The sequence below is a fragment of the Octopus sinensis genome, linkage group LG5 (genome assembly GCF_006345805.1).
Source record: "Octopus sinensis linkage group LG5, ASM634580v1, whole genome shotgun sequence".
NCBI lineage: Eukaryota > Metazoa > Mollusca > Cephalopoda > Octopoda > Octopodidae > Octopus > Octopus sinensis.
Window position 1 is genome coordinate 132,122,140 of NC_043001.1, and position 17,210 is coordinate 132,139,349.

The window sequence follows — 17,210 nt, forward strand, 5'->3', positions numbered from 1 at the left end:
GAACGTAAAGACAGACGAAATACCTATTTATTTACTACCCACAAGGGGCTAAACACAGAGAGGACAAAAAAGGACAGACAAACGGATTAAGTCGATTACATCGAACCCAGTGCATAACTGGTACTTAATTTATCGACCCTGAAAGGGTGAAAGGCAAAGTCGACCTCGGCGGAATTTGAACTCAGAACGTAAAGACAGACGAAATACCTATTTATTTACTACCCACAAGGGGCTAAACACAGAGAGGACAAAAAAGGACAGACAAACGGATTAAGTCGATTACATCGACCCCAGTGCATAACTGGTACTTAATTTATCGACCCTGAAAGGGTGAAAGGCAAAGTCGACCTCGGCGGAATTTGAACTCAGAACGTAACGGCAGACGAAATACGGCTACGCATTTCGCCTGGCATGCTAACGTTTCTGCCAGCTTGCCGCCTTTATAAATATATCATCATCATCATTATTTAACGTCCACTTCCCATACTGGCATGGGTTGGACAGTTTGACATGGAGGTGGCTAGCAGGGAGCTGTCAAGACTCTGATTGTCTGTTGTGGCATGGTTTCTACAGCTGGGTGCCCTTCCCAATGCCAACAACTTAACAGAGTGTGCTGGGTGCTTTTTTACATGCCACAAGCATGGATGCTTTTTAAGTGGTACCAGCTCCTGAAAGGGCAAGCCTTTATGTGTGGAAGACAGCAACTTTTCCATATACATATGTAGATAGATATAGATATACATACATACATGCATGCATACATACATGCATACATATTGCTCATTAACTTTTTAGTCACTTCCTTTTACAAATGTTTAATTGATAATATTATTTTATCAAATCATCAAACTGAATGCCATTCGTGAATCATCATCATCATCATCATCATCGTTTAACATCTGCTTTCTATGCTAGCATGGGTTGGGCGATTTGACTGAGGACTGGAGAATCAGATGGCTGCACCAGGCTCCAATCTGATTTGGCAGATTTTCTACAGCTGGATGCCGCCCTTCCTAACGCCAACTACTCTGAGTGTGCAGCGGGTGCTTTTATGTGCCGCCGGCACGAGGGCCATTCTGGGTACTGGCAATGGCCATACTCAAATGGTGTTTTTTATGTACCCTTTAAAAATTTATAATGAACTCCAGACTTATATGCTATTATTAGGACAAATTTTTTTCCCCTTTATTGTGTGTTCAACCTTTAGCATACTGCATTTTCTCTAGAATTGTTTCCTTTCCCACTGCCCTGTTACTTCAGAGAAGAAAGCTCATATGGTGACATGAAATACCAACAGTGTGCTAAAGATTAAGAAAATTCTTTAATGTAGTTAAATGAAGTAGTCCTGGTTTATTACTACCATAACACTGTTCAGAGTTCACTTTCAATCTTAAATATTATACATTCTAAGATTTGATAACATAAGACACTCATAAAGACTTCCTCATGTAACAGACATTATTATAAATGTGACACATGTAATGATATAACTAAATAATTTATGAACAAATTTATAAGCATCTGATGACTAGCTACATTGAGCATTATTTATTACAACATGAATAAATATTACAACATGAATTTCAGCTAGCTATGTAGCATGCATTTTCCCTGTTCCACTACCTCCATTTGGATTTTTAAATCATATTTATATATATACACACACACACACACACACACACACACACACACATATATATATATATATATATATATATATTGAGTAGTTGAATGAATTATCTTATTATGGATAATTCGGTTAACCGATACCTGGGTAGCAAATTTACATCAGAAAAACACGGTTGAAGCTACATGCCTAGGGCAGAGATCACGTGCTATCGTGTGGAAATTTGTGTGTTTTTTTAAATACAAATAAATGAAAGAATGGAGTTGAACGACGAATTAACAAAATTCCTTTATTTTATTTTCGAATTTTGTTAATTTTGTTAATTTTGTTAATTCGTCATTCAACTTCATTCTTTCATTTATTTGTATATACATATATATATATATGTATATATATGTATATATATATATATATATATATATATATATATATATATATATATATATATATATATATATACATATATATATACATATATATATATGTATATATATACATATACATATATATATATATATATATATATATATAATATATATATATATATATATATATGTATATATATACATACATATACGACGGGCTTCTTTCAGTTTTCATCTACCAAATCCACTCACAAGGCTTTGGTCGGCCCGAGGCTATAGCAGAAAACACTTGCCCAAGGTGCCACACAGTGGGACTGAACCCAGAACCATGTGGTTGGTAAGCAAGCTACTTACCACACAGCCACTCCTGTGCCTATATATATATATATATATATATATATATATATATCAATAATAAAATAGGGTGAAATTAATTAATTTGGAATAATCATCAATTTCACCAAGTAGATTTCGGCATGTAAAAGCCCCATTCAAGGAAGGTTTAAGTAATACTAAGTAATTGAGGGTTTAGCAATGATTTGCCTCACCACACACCAAATTTAGAAATAGCAGTCAAAGAGTTATGGCTATTCTTTCTACTTAAAAGTAGAAAGAATAGCCATAACTCTTTGACTGCTATTTCTAAATTCGGTGCGTGGTGAGGCAAATCGTTGCTAAACCCTCAATTACTTAGTATATATATATATATATATATATATGTATGTATGTATGTATGTATGTATGTATGTATGTATATATAGGCTTCAAATGATGACATAATGTAAATTATGGAATAAATGAATTATTTCAACAACAATCAGTGAAGCTGAAAATAAAGGCTACATGGATCTTAATATTTATGATGTTTAAAAAAAATCAAATGATTAATGCTTCTTGTTAACAGTAGTGCAGTCACTGAAGAAAGCACTATGGACTATTAGACCCAAAAGATGAAATATATGACTTAGAGAAACGTTGGGTAAAGCTCATAAATGAACATGGATCATACTTTGATTAAATAAATCAGTTCTCTAACATTTCTGAAACATTTTTATTGTTACTTTTGAAATACATTTCATGAGTGACAACCTAATACTTATGATTTAGTAATGTCTTGTTTGTATAGACTTACATGATGGTCATGGTTTTTTTTTTTTTTTTTTTACAATCAGGGCACCTATGACCACGTATGATCTAATGTGAGATATCTTATTTTAAGTAAGTAGAGCATAATTTGGTAGAAATTTGACTACTATTTCTAGAGGGTCCAGTGACTGTCATCAAGAGTTTTGTCTTTGTTTAAGATTTCTTCAGATACTAGTGACCTTGTTATGCATAGTCAACAGAAGATAAGTATGTGTCAAGCAGAAGTTGGACTTGTGACAAAAAGTAAACTTGTCATGTTGATGTAAGCAGGAATTCCACTGGCTATTACAAAGATCTGAATAAATGATGCCAATAAGCCTGCCCAATATTCTAGATTCTTTGTCTTTAATTGATGTTAATCTCCAGTAAAAAGAAAATGGGTTAATGTATTAGATGCTGCTAGATTTGTGTGTAAGCTGATATGTATAGTGAGTCTTTACATTATGAATCAGCATCAGTAGTAACTGAAGAGTAAAACATCGTCATCATTTAATGCCTGTTTTCCATGCTGGTATGGGTCAGACAGTTAGTTAGTTAGTTAGTTAGTTAATTTTTTGGCTCAAACAGCAAAAAGCAAGGCCATGTAGGGGGACATGGAGTTATGTACAGGGCGGTGTTCATGTAAAGAGTTCAGGCCACTGTGGTCAAGGGAGACTTTGAACCAAGCGGTCATCGGCATCTTCACTATCTCGGCCGGCAGCTTATTCCACGGATCCACAACCCAGACGGAGAAAGCCCCTCTCCTTCGATTGAGATGAAATCGTCGCAGATAGAGCTTTTCGGAGTGACCCCTCAGCCGACGCTCTGGAGCAGGAGTGAAGAACAGCTCTTTCGAGAGGTTACACGTTCCGCTTATGATGTTGTGAGTAAGTTTGACAGGAGTTGGCCAGCTGGAAAGCTTCCCAGGTTCCAGGTGTCTATTTTGGCATGGTTTCTACAGCTGGATACCCTTAAGAAAATATTAAAGCCATTGAGAAAAATATAAAATTTCTTATGATAAACATCATGTAGATGGTTCAAAATATTCAGTTGATTTGTAAGGCAAAAAAAAAAAAATATCAGAGATACTTTAGCCCAGGCAGGAGCTTCTTAAAGATGCTGCATCATCTTTCATTTAATGATGACTAAATCTATTATATTGTTGAACACCTTACTTTATTTACAAACGGGTTTGCCATTAGGGTTTTTGACAACTGCAACCTCCTTAAGCAGGTCTCAGCTGCTATAAACATCGTCTTAATAGCATTCTTCAATTGCGTGAGCTTCAAATCACTCTTCTGTAAGAAATAGAGTGCTGATCTTGCTGGGAAACCATGGCAGCCAACACCAAAGGGAAATGAGGCTGTATGCCATTCCCTTGACAAGATCTTCATTAACAGAGTCTTCTTATTTGGCTTCTTTTTGTTGATGAAAAATGTTAAGCATGTCCTCGCAGGACCCTCTGAGTAATAGGTCATATCTGAGTACTTATGCCCTTTATATCACACCAGCTGGAGTGAAAATATAATAAGTTAATAGTTTGCATTACACATACAAGACAGTGTTTGAGAAAGTAGCAAACAGCCTGCCTCAAAATATTATTTTATTTAGTAATATTGAGAAAATATAAAGATAATTGCTGCTAGAAAATAATAAAAGGCAGTGAGCTGGCAGTAACGTTAGCACGCCGGGTGAAATGCTTAGCAGTATTTCGTCTGCTGTTATATTCTGAGTTCAAATCCCACCAAGGTCGACTTTGCCTTTCATCCTTTCGGGGTCAATAAATTAAGTACCAGTTACGCACTGGGGTCGATATAATCGACTTAATCCTTTTGTCTGTCCTTGTTTGTCCCTTTTGTGTGTAGCCCCTTGTGGGCAGTAAAGAAATAAGAAAATAATATATTTTTGAAATATTCATCATATTATTTATGACCAAGAAGTCCATACTCAAGAAGACTCTTTCTTCATAGCCAAAGTGTTAAGGTCACTCCCGTCTGGTGGAGAGGATTGGTCCACAAGAATTGTGTGCTGGTGCTACATAAAAAGCACCCATGCCAGTGCCACGTAAAGGCACTTGTGCAGTGCCATGCTGAAAGAACCCAGAACACACTGTAAAGAGTGTGGCATTAGGAAGAGCATCCAGCAGTAGAAACCAAGCTAAATCAGACAAGAATCTGATTCAGCTCTCCAGCTTGTCAGTTCTGGTTAAACCCATGCCTGCATGGAAAACAGATATTACAGGATGATGATGGTGACGATGATGATGATGGTGATGATGATGATGATGATGATGATGATGATGATGATGATGATGATGAGGATGATGATGATGATGATGATGATGATGATGATGATGAGATGAGGATGATGATGTCAATTGGAGATAGTTAGGGATGGTCGAAAGGAAAACTTTATTTTTGTGCCTAAAGACTTATGAAACATTCTAAGATGTTCCGGAGGGGTTGAAAAACTCTGGAGTTCAAATCCTTTGGAGATTTTTTCATATTGCTAAAGACCATATGTTACTAGATTCATGTATAAATAAGATAATTTTCATCCTTCAACTTTCTGAGATTATTTCTGTTGTATCTGTCAACTCTAGTCTAATTCATCAGAAATATTTTAGCTCTTATATTTTGACAATTCATTATTTCTTGGTTCACATACAATATACATATAACAAATTGCATATTATGTACATTAAAAACAATTATTTTTATTACACATGCACACACAGACAAACACATACACACACACACACCACAAATCCTTAATTCATACACTGCTAATGATCACGATATTTGGGACTATAGAAATCTACGAGAATTTGTTAAGATTGAAGGGATGATGAACAAAACAAGATGATTTCCTTCACAACTTTTTTATTCTAAATTAAAAAGAGGAAAAGAATTCTCTCTCTCACCCTCTCTCTCTCTCTCACACATGCATGCACACAGTTACATACATGCATACATATATATATGCATACATACATACATACATACATACATACATACATACATACATACATACATACATACATACACACACATACATACATACATGCATACATACATACATACATGCATGCATACATACATACATACACACACATACATACATACATGCATACATACATATATACATATATACATGTATACATACATACATACATACATGCATACATACACACACATACATACATACATGCATACATACATACATACATGCATGCATACATACATACATACACACACATACATACATACATACATGCATACATACATACATACATGCATGCATACATACATACATACATACATACATACATACATACACACACATACATGCATACATACATACATACATGCATGCATACATACATACATACATACATACATACATACATACAATACATACATACATACATACATACACACATACATACATACATACATACATACATACATACAAACATACATACATACATACATACATGCATACATACATACATACATACATACATACATACATACATACATACATACATACATACATACATACATACATATATACATACATACAGAAGCCATAGCCACTCGTAATAAAAAGGAATACTAGGAATACTGGTAGAATGTCCCAGTGAAAACCTCAATAAAATGTAAGCACAATAGACCTGATATTATGATTTGGGATAGAGAAGAGAAACTGTGTATAGTTGTGGAAATCAGCTGCCCAGCAGATGTCAACATGAAGCTGAAAATTAATAAAAAAGAGAATACTTATGCTGAACTATTGATAAATCTGCAGTTATTCTATCCAGATTACAAGTTCAGCCTTATACCTGTAATTATTGTGGCACTGGGATATGTAACTCACTGCCTAAAAACCAATCTTAAGAAATTAGGTTTCTCAAAACCAGAATGGAGCAAGCTGATTCAAGGACTTCAGATCCATGCCATCATTGGAACTGTAAAAATCTGTAAAACTTTCCAGAAGTTTATCATTGAAGTATATATGAGCATGTCTAGATATGCAAGTATATGCATAAGAAGACATACATAAAAGAAAACATACAAATTTGCACATATACATACAAACAAATAAAAATACCCTGTCATTGCTATTGAAATTCCAATGATGAATAACGACATACGTACATACATATATATATATATATATATATATATATACGTTTATATATTTGTTGTGCAAGATTTTTTATGTGAAGTCATGTGTTGAAACAGATATTGTTATATTTCAGAATGGTCATTTTTCCAGTTTAGCCAATAAAAACACACGCACTATATATTTGGTGTTATTTTGCTTCAGTGTTATTTATTTTTTACATTAATCTTAATCTTATTTCGGCCAGAGTTCTTTCGTCACACTCCTGAGACCGTATCAGTGGTCCTTTGTTTTCTTCTTTCTTATTTGTGTCTCTCCTTACTAACCCTCAGCCATTTTGCATTTCTATTGAGAGACACAAATAAGAAAGAAGAAAACAAAGGACCACTGATGCGGTCACAGGAGTGTGACGAAAGAACTCTGGCCGAAATAAGATTAAGATTAATGTAAAAAATAAATAACACTGAAGCAAAATAACACTGAAGCAAAATAACACCAAATATATAGTGCGTGTGTTTTTATTGGCTAAACTGGCAAAATGACCATTCCGAAATATAACAATATATATATATATATATATATATATACATACATAATCAATGAGAATAGAAAATTATTTAATAATTATTCCAGAAGTGAAACAGTACTAAATCATTTTAATAAACTGACCTCTCTTAGCTTGTCATCTTCTGCTTTAGATAAATTTGGACTGCTATAGCCTGTAGGACCTTGCTGTTCTGGAATTTTCTGTCCAGCTGAATTGTTAACTGCAAGAGAAATTATTTAAAAGCTGATTTTGAATACATTTTCACTAAAAATCCATGTAAGTATTTTATAATTAGATATTTCTTTTTTTTTTCCAAAGTCTCCAAATCTGAAGAACCAGACAAACAAATCTATTAATATTTTCTTTAAACATTAGTAATTCATAAACTGGTGCCTTATATTTATGGTTCCATGGATTGTCTGTTCCAGATGATAAAATAATAGGAATGATGACCTGCTATAGGCATATTTCATTGAGTTAAGACGACATAAAAATTGCTATTTGAAGCAATCGTGGATAATGGAATAATTAACTAATTAATTCAAGCTTAATTTTCAAAATCATATAAATATCACTTATAATGTAATACAACACATTAGAATGAAGGAATCACTTCTGTTATAATTGTAGAAGTAGAGTGTCCAATCAACTGCTTAGCGAAAATGGTCCATCTTTTTTCTTTAGTTTTCAGGTTGATGTAATTACTTATTGTTCCATGTGTGGAGGCGCAATGGCCCAGTGGTTAGGGCAGCGGACTCGCGGTCATAGGATCACGGTTTCGATTCCCAGACCGGGCGTTGTGAGTGTTTATTGAGCGAAAACACCTAAAGCTCCACGAGGCTCCAGCAGGGGATGGTGGTGATCCCTGCTGTACTCTTTCACCACAACTTTCTCTCACTCTTACTTCCTGTTTCTGTTGTACCTGTATTTCAAAGGGCCGGCCTTGTCACTCTCTGTGTCACGCTGAATATCCCCGAGAACTACGTTAAGGGTACACGTGTCTGTGGAGTGCTCAGCCACTTACACGTTAATTTCACGAGCAGGCTGTTCCGTTGATTCGGATCAACCGGAACCCTCATCGTCGTAACCGACGGAGTGCTTCCATCCATCCATTGTTCCATGTAAAGAACAGTGTGAAAGTTCAAATCCATGTAAAGTTTTTTTACTCTATTTTCTTTATTCAGGAGGGAAAGCAGTTTCTATGTTTTTTTACAGGGCTACTGACTGGACTCTACAGAAAACATCCAAGGAGTAAGATAGTGATGTTAAAAAGGTTATGAGATTAGAACTACCATTCAAGTACATTATGGTAGTATTTGATCTCAGAATACAAAGAACTGGTACAAATGCAAAAAGGTATCCAATACAATGTTTTTATGGTTCCACAAATCCACTACCTTGGATTAGTACATTTTTTATCAACTGTGAAAAGATTTGATCAGAGCTAGTGCTAGGAGGTGCATGGCCCAATTAGAAAATTATCAGTAGGGGTCTTCTACTCTACAAAAGCTGAAGACTGATGTTTTATGCTTCATGTAGTATGCCAATTCCAGTCAAAAAACATTGAAAGCTTGAGGTTCCATCATTAGCCACAAGGATGTACTAAAAATTTGCCATAATGTCCACCACCCAAGCATGTGCATGGAGCCCTCACTTGGTGCAGGACCCAATTTGAATAAAGCTGTCTAATTAGCTTAAAACCAGTCCTGGATGAGATGAATAGTAAAACTGATTTTGGAGGGATTTGAACTCAGAGTACAAAGTCAGAATAAGTACCTATGATGCATTCTATCCAACACACAAAGGAATTTTTCCAATCTTTCACTTTAAAAGGGACTTGATAGAAGGAAAACAGTCATCATCGTATCTTAATTAATGTATATAATGAGTGAACTCATGATGAATGAAAAAAATTGCATGAGGGACAATGCATACCTTGCATGCAAATAATTTTTTTTTGCAAATTATAGTGTGGCTTACAATACATTGCTTACCCATGCTTTTTAACTGAACAGAATTAATATTTTTTTTAAGTATCACCATTATAGGTATTTATACCCCAGTGAAATTAAGAAATCAACTCAGTGTAAACACACACACACACACACATATACACAGTCGCATATGTTTGTATGTATGTATGTATGTATCTATGTATGTATGCACATGTGTCTATGCACATAAGTACACCATGATCTATACACATACACGAGGGTCAATTCCTATGAGAAAGAAAGTAAACAAAACAACATGACCACTTGCTTATCGGGAAATTTGTAAGTTTGATTTTTTTATTCCTTTTTTTAAGTATTACCATTATAGGTATTTATACTCCATTAAAATTAAGAAATGAAGTCGTAAATAAATAAAACCCTCAAATCCATCACTGTACATATACACACACACATACACACACATAGAGTCGCATATCTATGAATGTATTTATATATGCATATATGTACACACACGTGTCAATGCACATGGGTAGACTATGATCTATACACATGCAGATGAGGGTCAATTCATATGAAAAAGAAAGTGAACAAAATAATATGACCATTTGCTTACCAGGAAATTTGTAAGTTCAGTTTTTTTTTCATTTCTTTTTCTTTAAAATAAATAATCAAACCAAATGTTCATCCTTTTGAGCCACTCACCCAATGAATATTTCTACCAAATGTGGTGAGAATCCATTCAGCCATTTTCCAGTAATTTTGCAAACAAACAGACAAACATGAGTGATTACAATATCCTGCTTTTACTTACATGTGTAGGATAATGAATTGAAGTGCTGTGCATTGATGTAAGGAAATAGTAATAATATCTACACCCAAGTAAAAATACCAGGCAAGGACCTTTTAGAAATTAAGAACCAGATGGAAAAAGTTGATAATAAAAGTTAAAAAATAAATAGTGAAAAGTAAAATGAAGGCAAATAAATATCACAAATGAATAAATTGACTTGGTATGGGAAAAGGGGATGGAGAACATACTAATGACCATACTTACATTCATACACACACATATTGGATTCAAATTATGGCACAAGATTTCTGTGCTCAACTGCTGCTTACTCTATCGACCCCAAAAAGATGAAGAGTAAAGTCAACCTCAGTGGAATTTGAACTCAGAACATACATATAGGTGAAATGCTGCTAAGCATTTCGCCCAGTATGGTAATAATTCTACGAGCTCACTGTTTACATACATACATATTACATACATTACATACATGATTACCTAATTAACATGCACACATACATTCATATATATATGTACATATGTATAGATATTACATACATGCGCGAGAAGAATATTTAATTTTAGCTAGAATTACATCTCCACTCTATGACTTACATTAAAAATTGCTTCAAACTATGGGAGTAAAAATTAAAAGTTTTGTAAATACAATACAAGATATCTAATATCAACTGGGTTTTAACTTTTAAACTATACTTTGTATTGAACAATGAATGATTAATCTTACCGTCATAAGAAAAAAAAGCATGCCTACACTAAGAAGTAGAGAAAAGAAGATACTATATATATAGTATCTCACACAAGATACTATATATATATTAATAACTAGGCTAATTGAAGCTACAATTTCCTTTAACATCACCACCACCAACAGAGCCTTTAAACTGTTCCCAACGGTGGTACTAATAAATGATTCATATATTCAGGAGAGCTACAAAATATAGAGTCAGTCTATTTTTGTATTCATTCATTTTCAGTATACCTGAGAAAGTTGATTGCCATTTCTATCAGTTGTCTTATGTAAGTTAGAAAACCAAAGTGCTGAACTCTAGGTACATCTCTTGTTGTTTGCACAACCTGAAATAATGATTTTATACTAACAGGTATACATGGATGCTAGATGATGCGGCCAAGGCAGGTCCTAATAAATGGCAAGAAAATCTTGGATTTTTTTATAGTACTGCTTTAGTACCAGAAGATACAAGAAGAATGAGATCTCCTATGATTCATAATAATTTTACTTCAGACCAAGTTGGAAGTTCACATCAAGTTAATGTTTTTATTTGAAGCATTAGAACTAAGAGAATAATTTCATGATGGGTCATACAAAAAAGAACCCCACAAAACTAAACAAAAATAAACAAACAGTTTGCTAGAAGCTTCAATAACAAGAATATCAGACTGCCTCATGAATCCTAAAGTTCATTGTAGTTGATGAGGGCAAATACCTTTAGCAAAGATATTAAACTAGAAAGCAACTTTGCTATATTTCATATTTATTCTATGTAATTCTAAAGACAATTAAGAGTTGTACATGTCATATAATATTGCAGAACTTATTTCTAATAATTAGAAAATAATAAATATTCAAAAATATTTCAAAAATATTTCAAAATAAATCCTTGTACATGCAATATAAAATAAAATTTAAAATTGAAATGTCCTCCTTATATATAGAAATTACTTCAGTAGGAAAATGCTAGCAGCCTCTTAGATATTAACTATATCTTTAGCTTGGTTTATAACAACATATACACAATATATATAAAATGGCAATCAGCACCATAATTATCTATTACAATGTTTAAATGGCAGTTGATAGCTATGAGCAGAATTTCCCCTTTTTTCTTAGTATATTTACTGTTCACTTATCTTCACCCAATTCAAACTCATTATTGCTCTAACAGAAAATCTTATAAGATTTTATTAAAACATTCTGCCAAGAAAACTGCAAACAATTATCACACAAAGCAGCCTAAAGTGGTCATTTACAATAACAGGAAATGAACTTTATGATGGATACTAAAAAAATAAACAAAAAGAAGACCTCAATATAATCTTTCTTTCAGCAATTGTGTCTTTTATTTATTTTTCAGTGTTAAAAAATATATATATATTTGAACAATGCTAGCAAACTGTAATTAAAAAAACTTTCATTACCAATAGCTAGGAAGGAAGAGAGTTTAGACGTATATATATACATAGACCAAATCAATAAAACAGTTGAGAGATTTTGTTTTGAAGAAAAATTATTGAAACAGCATAGACTTTTAAAGATATTGCATATAGATATATTCAAATTAATTAATTTTGGAAAATGTCCAAATATTATCTGGACTTTTTCTAAGACATTTACTTAATCCTCTCTTCAGACTTAATGTAACCTCTACAATTTGAAGTTAACAAATGTATTAGTCCAGACAAGATTCCAGTTATAATTATTTGGCTTTATTATAACATTTGCATGTCAAGTTTATAAATTTTCTGTATTTCTTTAATTATGAAAAACCAAACATGTCAACAGGCGCAGGAGTGGCTGTGTGGTAAGTAGCTTGCTAACCATCCACATGGTCCCCGGTTCAATCCCAATGCATGGCATCTTGGGCAAGTGTCTTCTGCTATAGCCCCGGGCCGACCAATGCCTTGTGAGTGAATTTGGTAAATGGAAACTGAAAGAAGCCTGTCGTATATATGTATATATGTATATATATGTATGTGTGCTTGTGTTTGTGTGTCTGTGTTTGTCCCCCTAGCATTGCTTGACAACCGATGCTGGTGTGTTTATGTCCCCGTCACTTAGCGGTTCGGCAAAAGAGACCGATAGAATAAGTATTGGGCTTACAAGTCCCGGGGTTGATTTGCTCAACTAAAGGCGGTGCTCCAGCATGGCCACAGTCAAATGACTGAAACAAGTAAAAGAGTAAAAGAGTAAGAGTATGTCAATGCTATTTCATTTAGTATTTGAGCACTACCTACACAACAACTATCATAACAGCATTTGATAAAACAGTTTTTGATTTAAAATTGAATATAACCTTTTTATAATTTTTTTTAAATGTTCTGTTCTGTATCATATCTTAATGGATAAATAAAATGTAATTATAAGAAAAGAGGACAGTTAGTTAGGGCTTAGTACCAGAGTAACAGTAGTACTACTTTAGTAGAGCAATATGGGATTATGAATAAAATACATAAAATAATTGGGTGAGGAAGAAGAAGAAAAGTGATACTGATAATGAAAAGGAAAATATAAAAGGGATAAAACGAATAAAATTCTTATGAATTATCTGAAAAATATATTACATTAATAAAGGTCAGAAAAAGACAGAAGTGAGAATGCAATACAGCTGTGATAAGATGGAATGAGAGGGGAGGGATAATAAAAAGGTGGGGAAAATATAAATATTAAAGAAGCTAGAAAAGTACAAGGCACTTCCTTTTTAATCTCTATTGATTTCTTTCACACTAGAAAAATTATCATTTACTTTTATATTTCTAAGTCATTTTCAATTTTCATTTATTTCTTCCAATCTTATTTTCTTAACCTTAGACAATTTTTACATTTTCTATAGAGACATATAGTGTACAATTTAAATAAGGCTAATTCTTACAGCTGGCAATGTTGTTATAGATACCAAATAGCTCTGATCTCCATCTACTTTCATCTGACATGCTTGGAAGATAAGCTATTTGATACTAAGCAGAAAATTTTACATGCAAGCACACTCCAGGTTTACATAGGCTGCATTCAAGAGGACTGAAAGAGTACATTGTCTTTGGTGCAGAACAATACTGTTGGGAATAGCTTTTGATTGATTCTTACATGAAATGGTACATTGCAGGAAATGATGCTCAGAAGGAAACTTTAACAAACTCATTTATATAAACTTTGACTCTGTGCTGAAAAACCCGAAGTGAAGTTGACTAATCTAGATAGAATGGTTCAGGACAAAGAGTACATTTTAGATCTAGGAATTTTAAATTTAATGACATTCAAATAGCTGAGAAAAGAAAAAGAAAAAAGGAGAGAGAGTAAAAAATAATATGAGATGGAAGGAGGGAGAGAGAGAAAAAGGATAGTTGTAGTAATATTGAAGAAATGGGTAGTGAGTAACAAGATATTGATGTTATAATGATGGTGGTACTACTGACATATCTTGAAAAGGACTAGACTAAGCACTACAATGCATTAACAATTGGAGGCATCTGTGCACGCTAGCTCCCCAAGATGTATCAAGCCAGGCAGAGTTGTTTTCTTCATTCATTTCTCTTCATATCCTTGCAGGTGGCTACAGTTGATTTCTATTGCCTTTCTTCCTTTATTTCTTCTTTATATCCACATACTATCTCCTACCACCCAATAATACAGAAAAAAAAACATCACTGTCCTTCTCTCCTCCTTGTCATATTTTCTCTTTACAGCCTTTGATTTTCCATGTATAAAATATATATAATTTTTTTATATTTCCCTCCCTCTCCCTCTTCCTCTCCCTCACTCTCTCTCTCAGTTCATCTCTCTTTCTAGTTCCCATCCCTGCTGCTGCTGCTTTCTTTCAATTTCCTTTTACTCCTGGTCTGTTTTCTCTTTCTTCTGCATCTTCTCTTATCCTTTTATTTATATTTCTTCTCATCCCTTTCTCTCTTTTAACCCCCACTACTGTCCTACACACCAACTTCTCTTTCCCTCTCACTCTCATTTGGTTTCTCATTTTCACTCCTCTCCTTTTCTTGTCATTTTCATCTCCCTTTTATTATAGCATTTATTACTAAACTATAACCAAAGACCATATTCTATAATACACTATTATATTAGGGAAATAGTACATAGTACATGTTATGTAGATTATGATGTTTGTTTTGGGACTATGTTATCAGGAAAATTTAAATCTAAATTTCAGTAGGAATGAATATGGAGAAAATTTTTTATCAAGCTAAAGCCTAAAATACGATAAAATTAAAATATTGAATACTCAAGTTCAATGTATTTATAGCACTTTATTTAATGTATTGAAATGGAAATATTATATGAAAACATACTATGGTTTATCTTAAAAGATGACCATAAAATAAGAAAATTTATAATTACAAATACTTATTCATTAATAGGAAGCAGACTTTAATAATTTAATATTTAAACTATAAAAAAGTGCATCATATTGATTACATCTAAGACAAAGATATAGTTATATTGCAAAAAGATAATATAATATAAATATCTTGGATATAATAATTTTCTTTTCTTTTTAAAGCAGATTATCCTATGTTGTTTATCAGAATTTCAATTCACTAATCTTTGTAAATTAAAAGAAAACTAGTCTAATTATACTTCTGAACAATATTCTTATGCAGCTTTACATAGTCTTTGAAGAATATTTTATGAAGTTTTATTAAAAATAATTAATCCCAAATGAAAGTTACTTTGAATTCAATCTAAAATTGTATGAAATAATCCCTTTTTCAAAATCTTTCTTTTGCTATCCATAAAGTGGTTATGTCTGAGGAGCAATGATCGCTTTAAACTATCATTAATACTCTACCCATAAAAATTATCTATTAATTCTCAAACTAAGCTTGGATGTATCAACACGACTGAAGAAAACTACCTCTGAAGATATACACATATTTCATAAAGTTATGGCAATGCCTCTTCATCGTCATCCTCATCATCATCATTTAACGTCTATTTCTCATACTGGCATGGGTTGGATTGTTCAATAGAAGCTGAGAAGCCAGAGAGTGACACAAGGAGCCAGTTGTCTTTTTTGGCATGGTTTCTACACCTGGCTGCCCTTCCTAGCACCAATCACTTTACAGAGTGTACTAGGTGCTTTTTACATGGTGCCAGGACAGTTTTTTTTTATGTAGCACCTGCAGGGCTGACAAGTAGCATGCACAACAACAAAAAATCTCTCAGCTGAGAGAGGGAACCAAATGACCATGAACCAGGTGAGAGGTTACAGTTAATATTTTTTTAAGATTTGCTGAAATGAAGTTATTCAAGTAATTAGTAGACTAAACTCCTTATCATAATGTTTGAAATTTAAAAGCAATGAGATAGCTAACAATATCATTTAACTGGAAAGTTTGAGGAAAATATACAAAATATATCATATGAACAGATAATCTAGTTTTTTTTATCTAAATGACAAAGGTAACAGACATGTTTCAGTGTTATTAGATCTCCTCAGAGAAGTATATTTTACATACTTTGGCAAGACTAAGAATGGTCTATTTATCTATCTATCTATCTATCTATCTATCTATCTATCTATCTATCTATCTATCTACTTATCTATCTATCTATCTATATATATATACATATATATATATATATATATATATATACACACACATATACATATATATATATAATATATATATATATATATATATATATATATATATATAATATATATATATATATATATTATATATATATATATGTATAGGAAGAGAGAAAGAGAAAAGCAGAAAGAGAGAGAAAGACAGAGGAATAGATGGGATTTAGTGATGCCAGTTATTAATTACAATATGACTAAGGAAATCAACTCAGCAGAGTATTCTGCATACTAAATGAAAATACTTTTATTAATCCTATCAACTAAAATTTATAGAATCTCTTTCTATTTTCCTCTCCTTCTAACTCTTTCTGGTAAAT

At 32.9% G+C, this 17,210-nt stretch overlaps 1 protein-coding gene across 1 annotated transcript in view; it reads right to left on the reverse strand.

The window, feature by feature from the left end:
• LOC115212278 (osmotic avoidance abnormal protein 3-like) overlaps nt 1-17,210 on the reverse strand; it is a 907,318-nt gene that overhangs the window by 51,984 nt on the left and 838,124 nt on the right. The window contains exon 14 of the mRNA XM_036503083.1: nt 7,915-8,012. Within this exon, the coding sequence (XP_036358976.1) occupies nt 7,915-8,012 (98 nt within the window). The remainder of the gene's footprint in view (nt 1-7,914; nt 8,013-17,210) is intronic.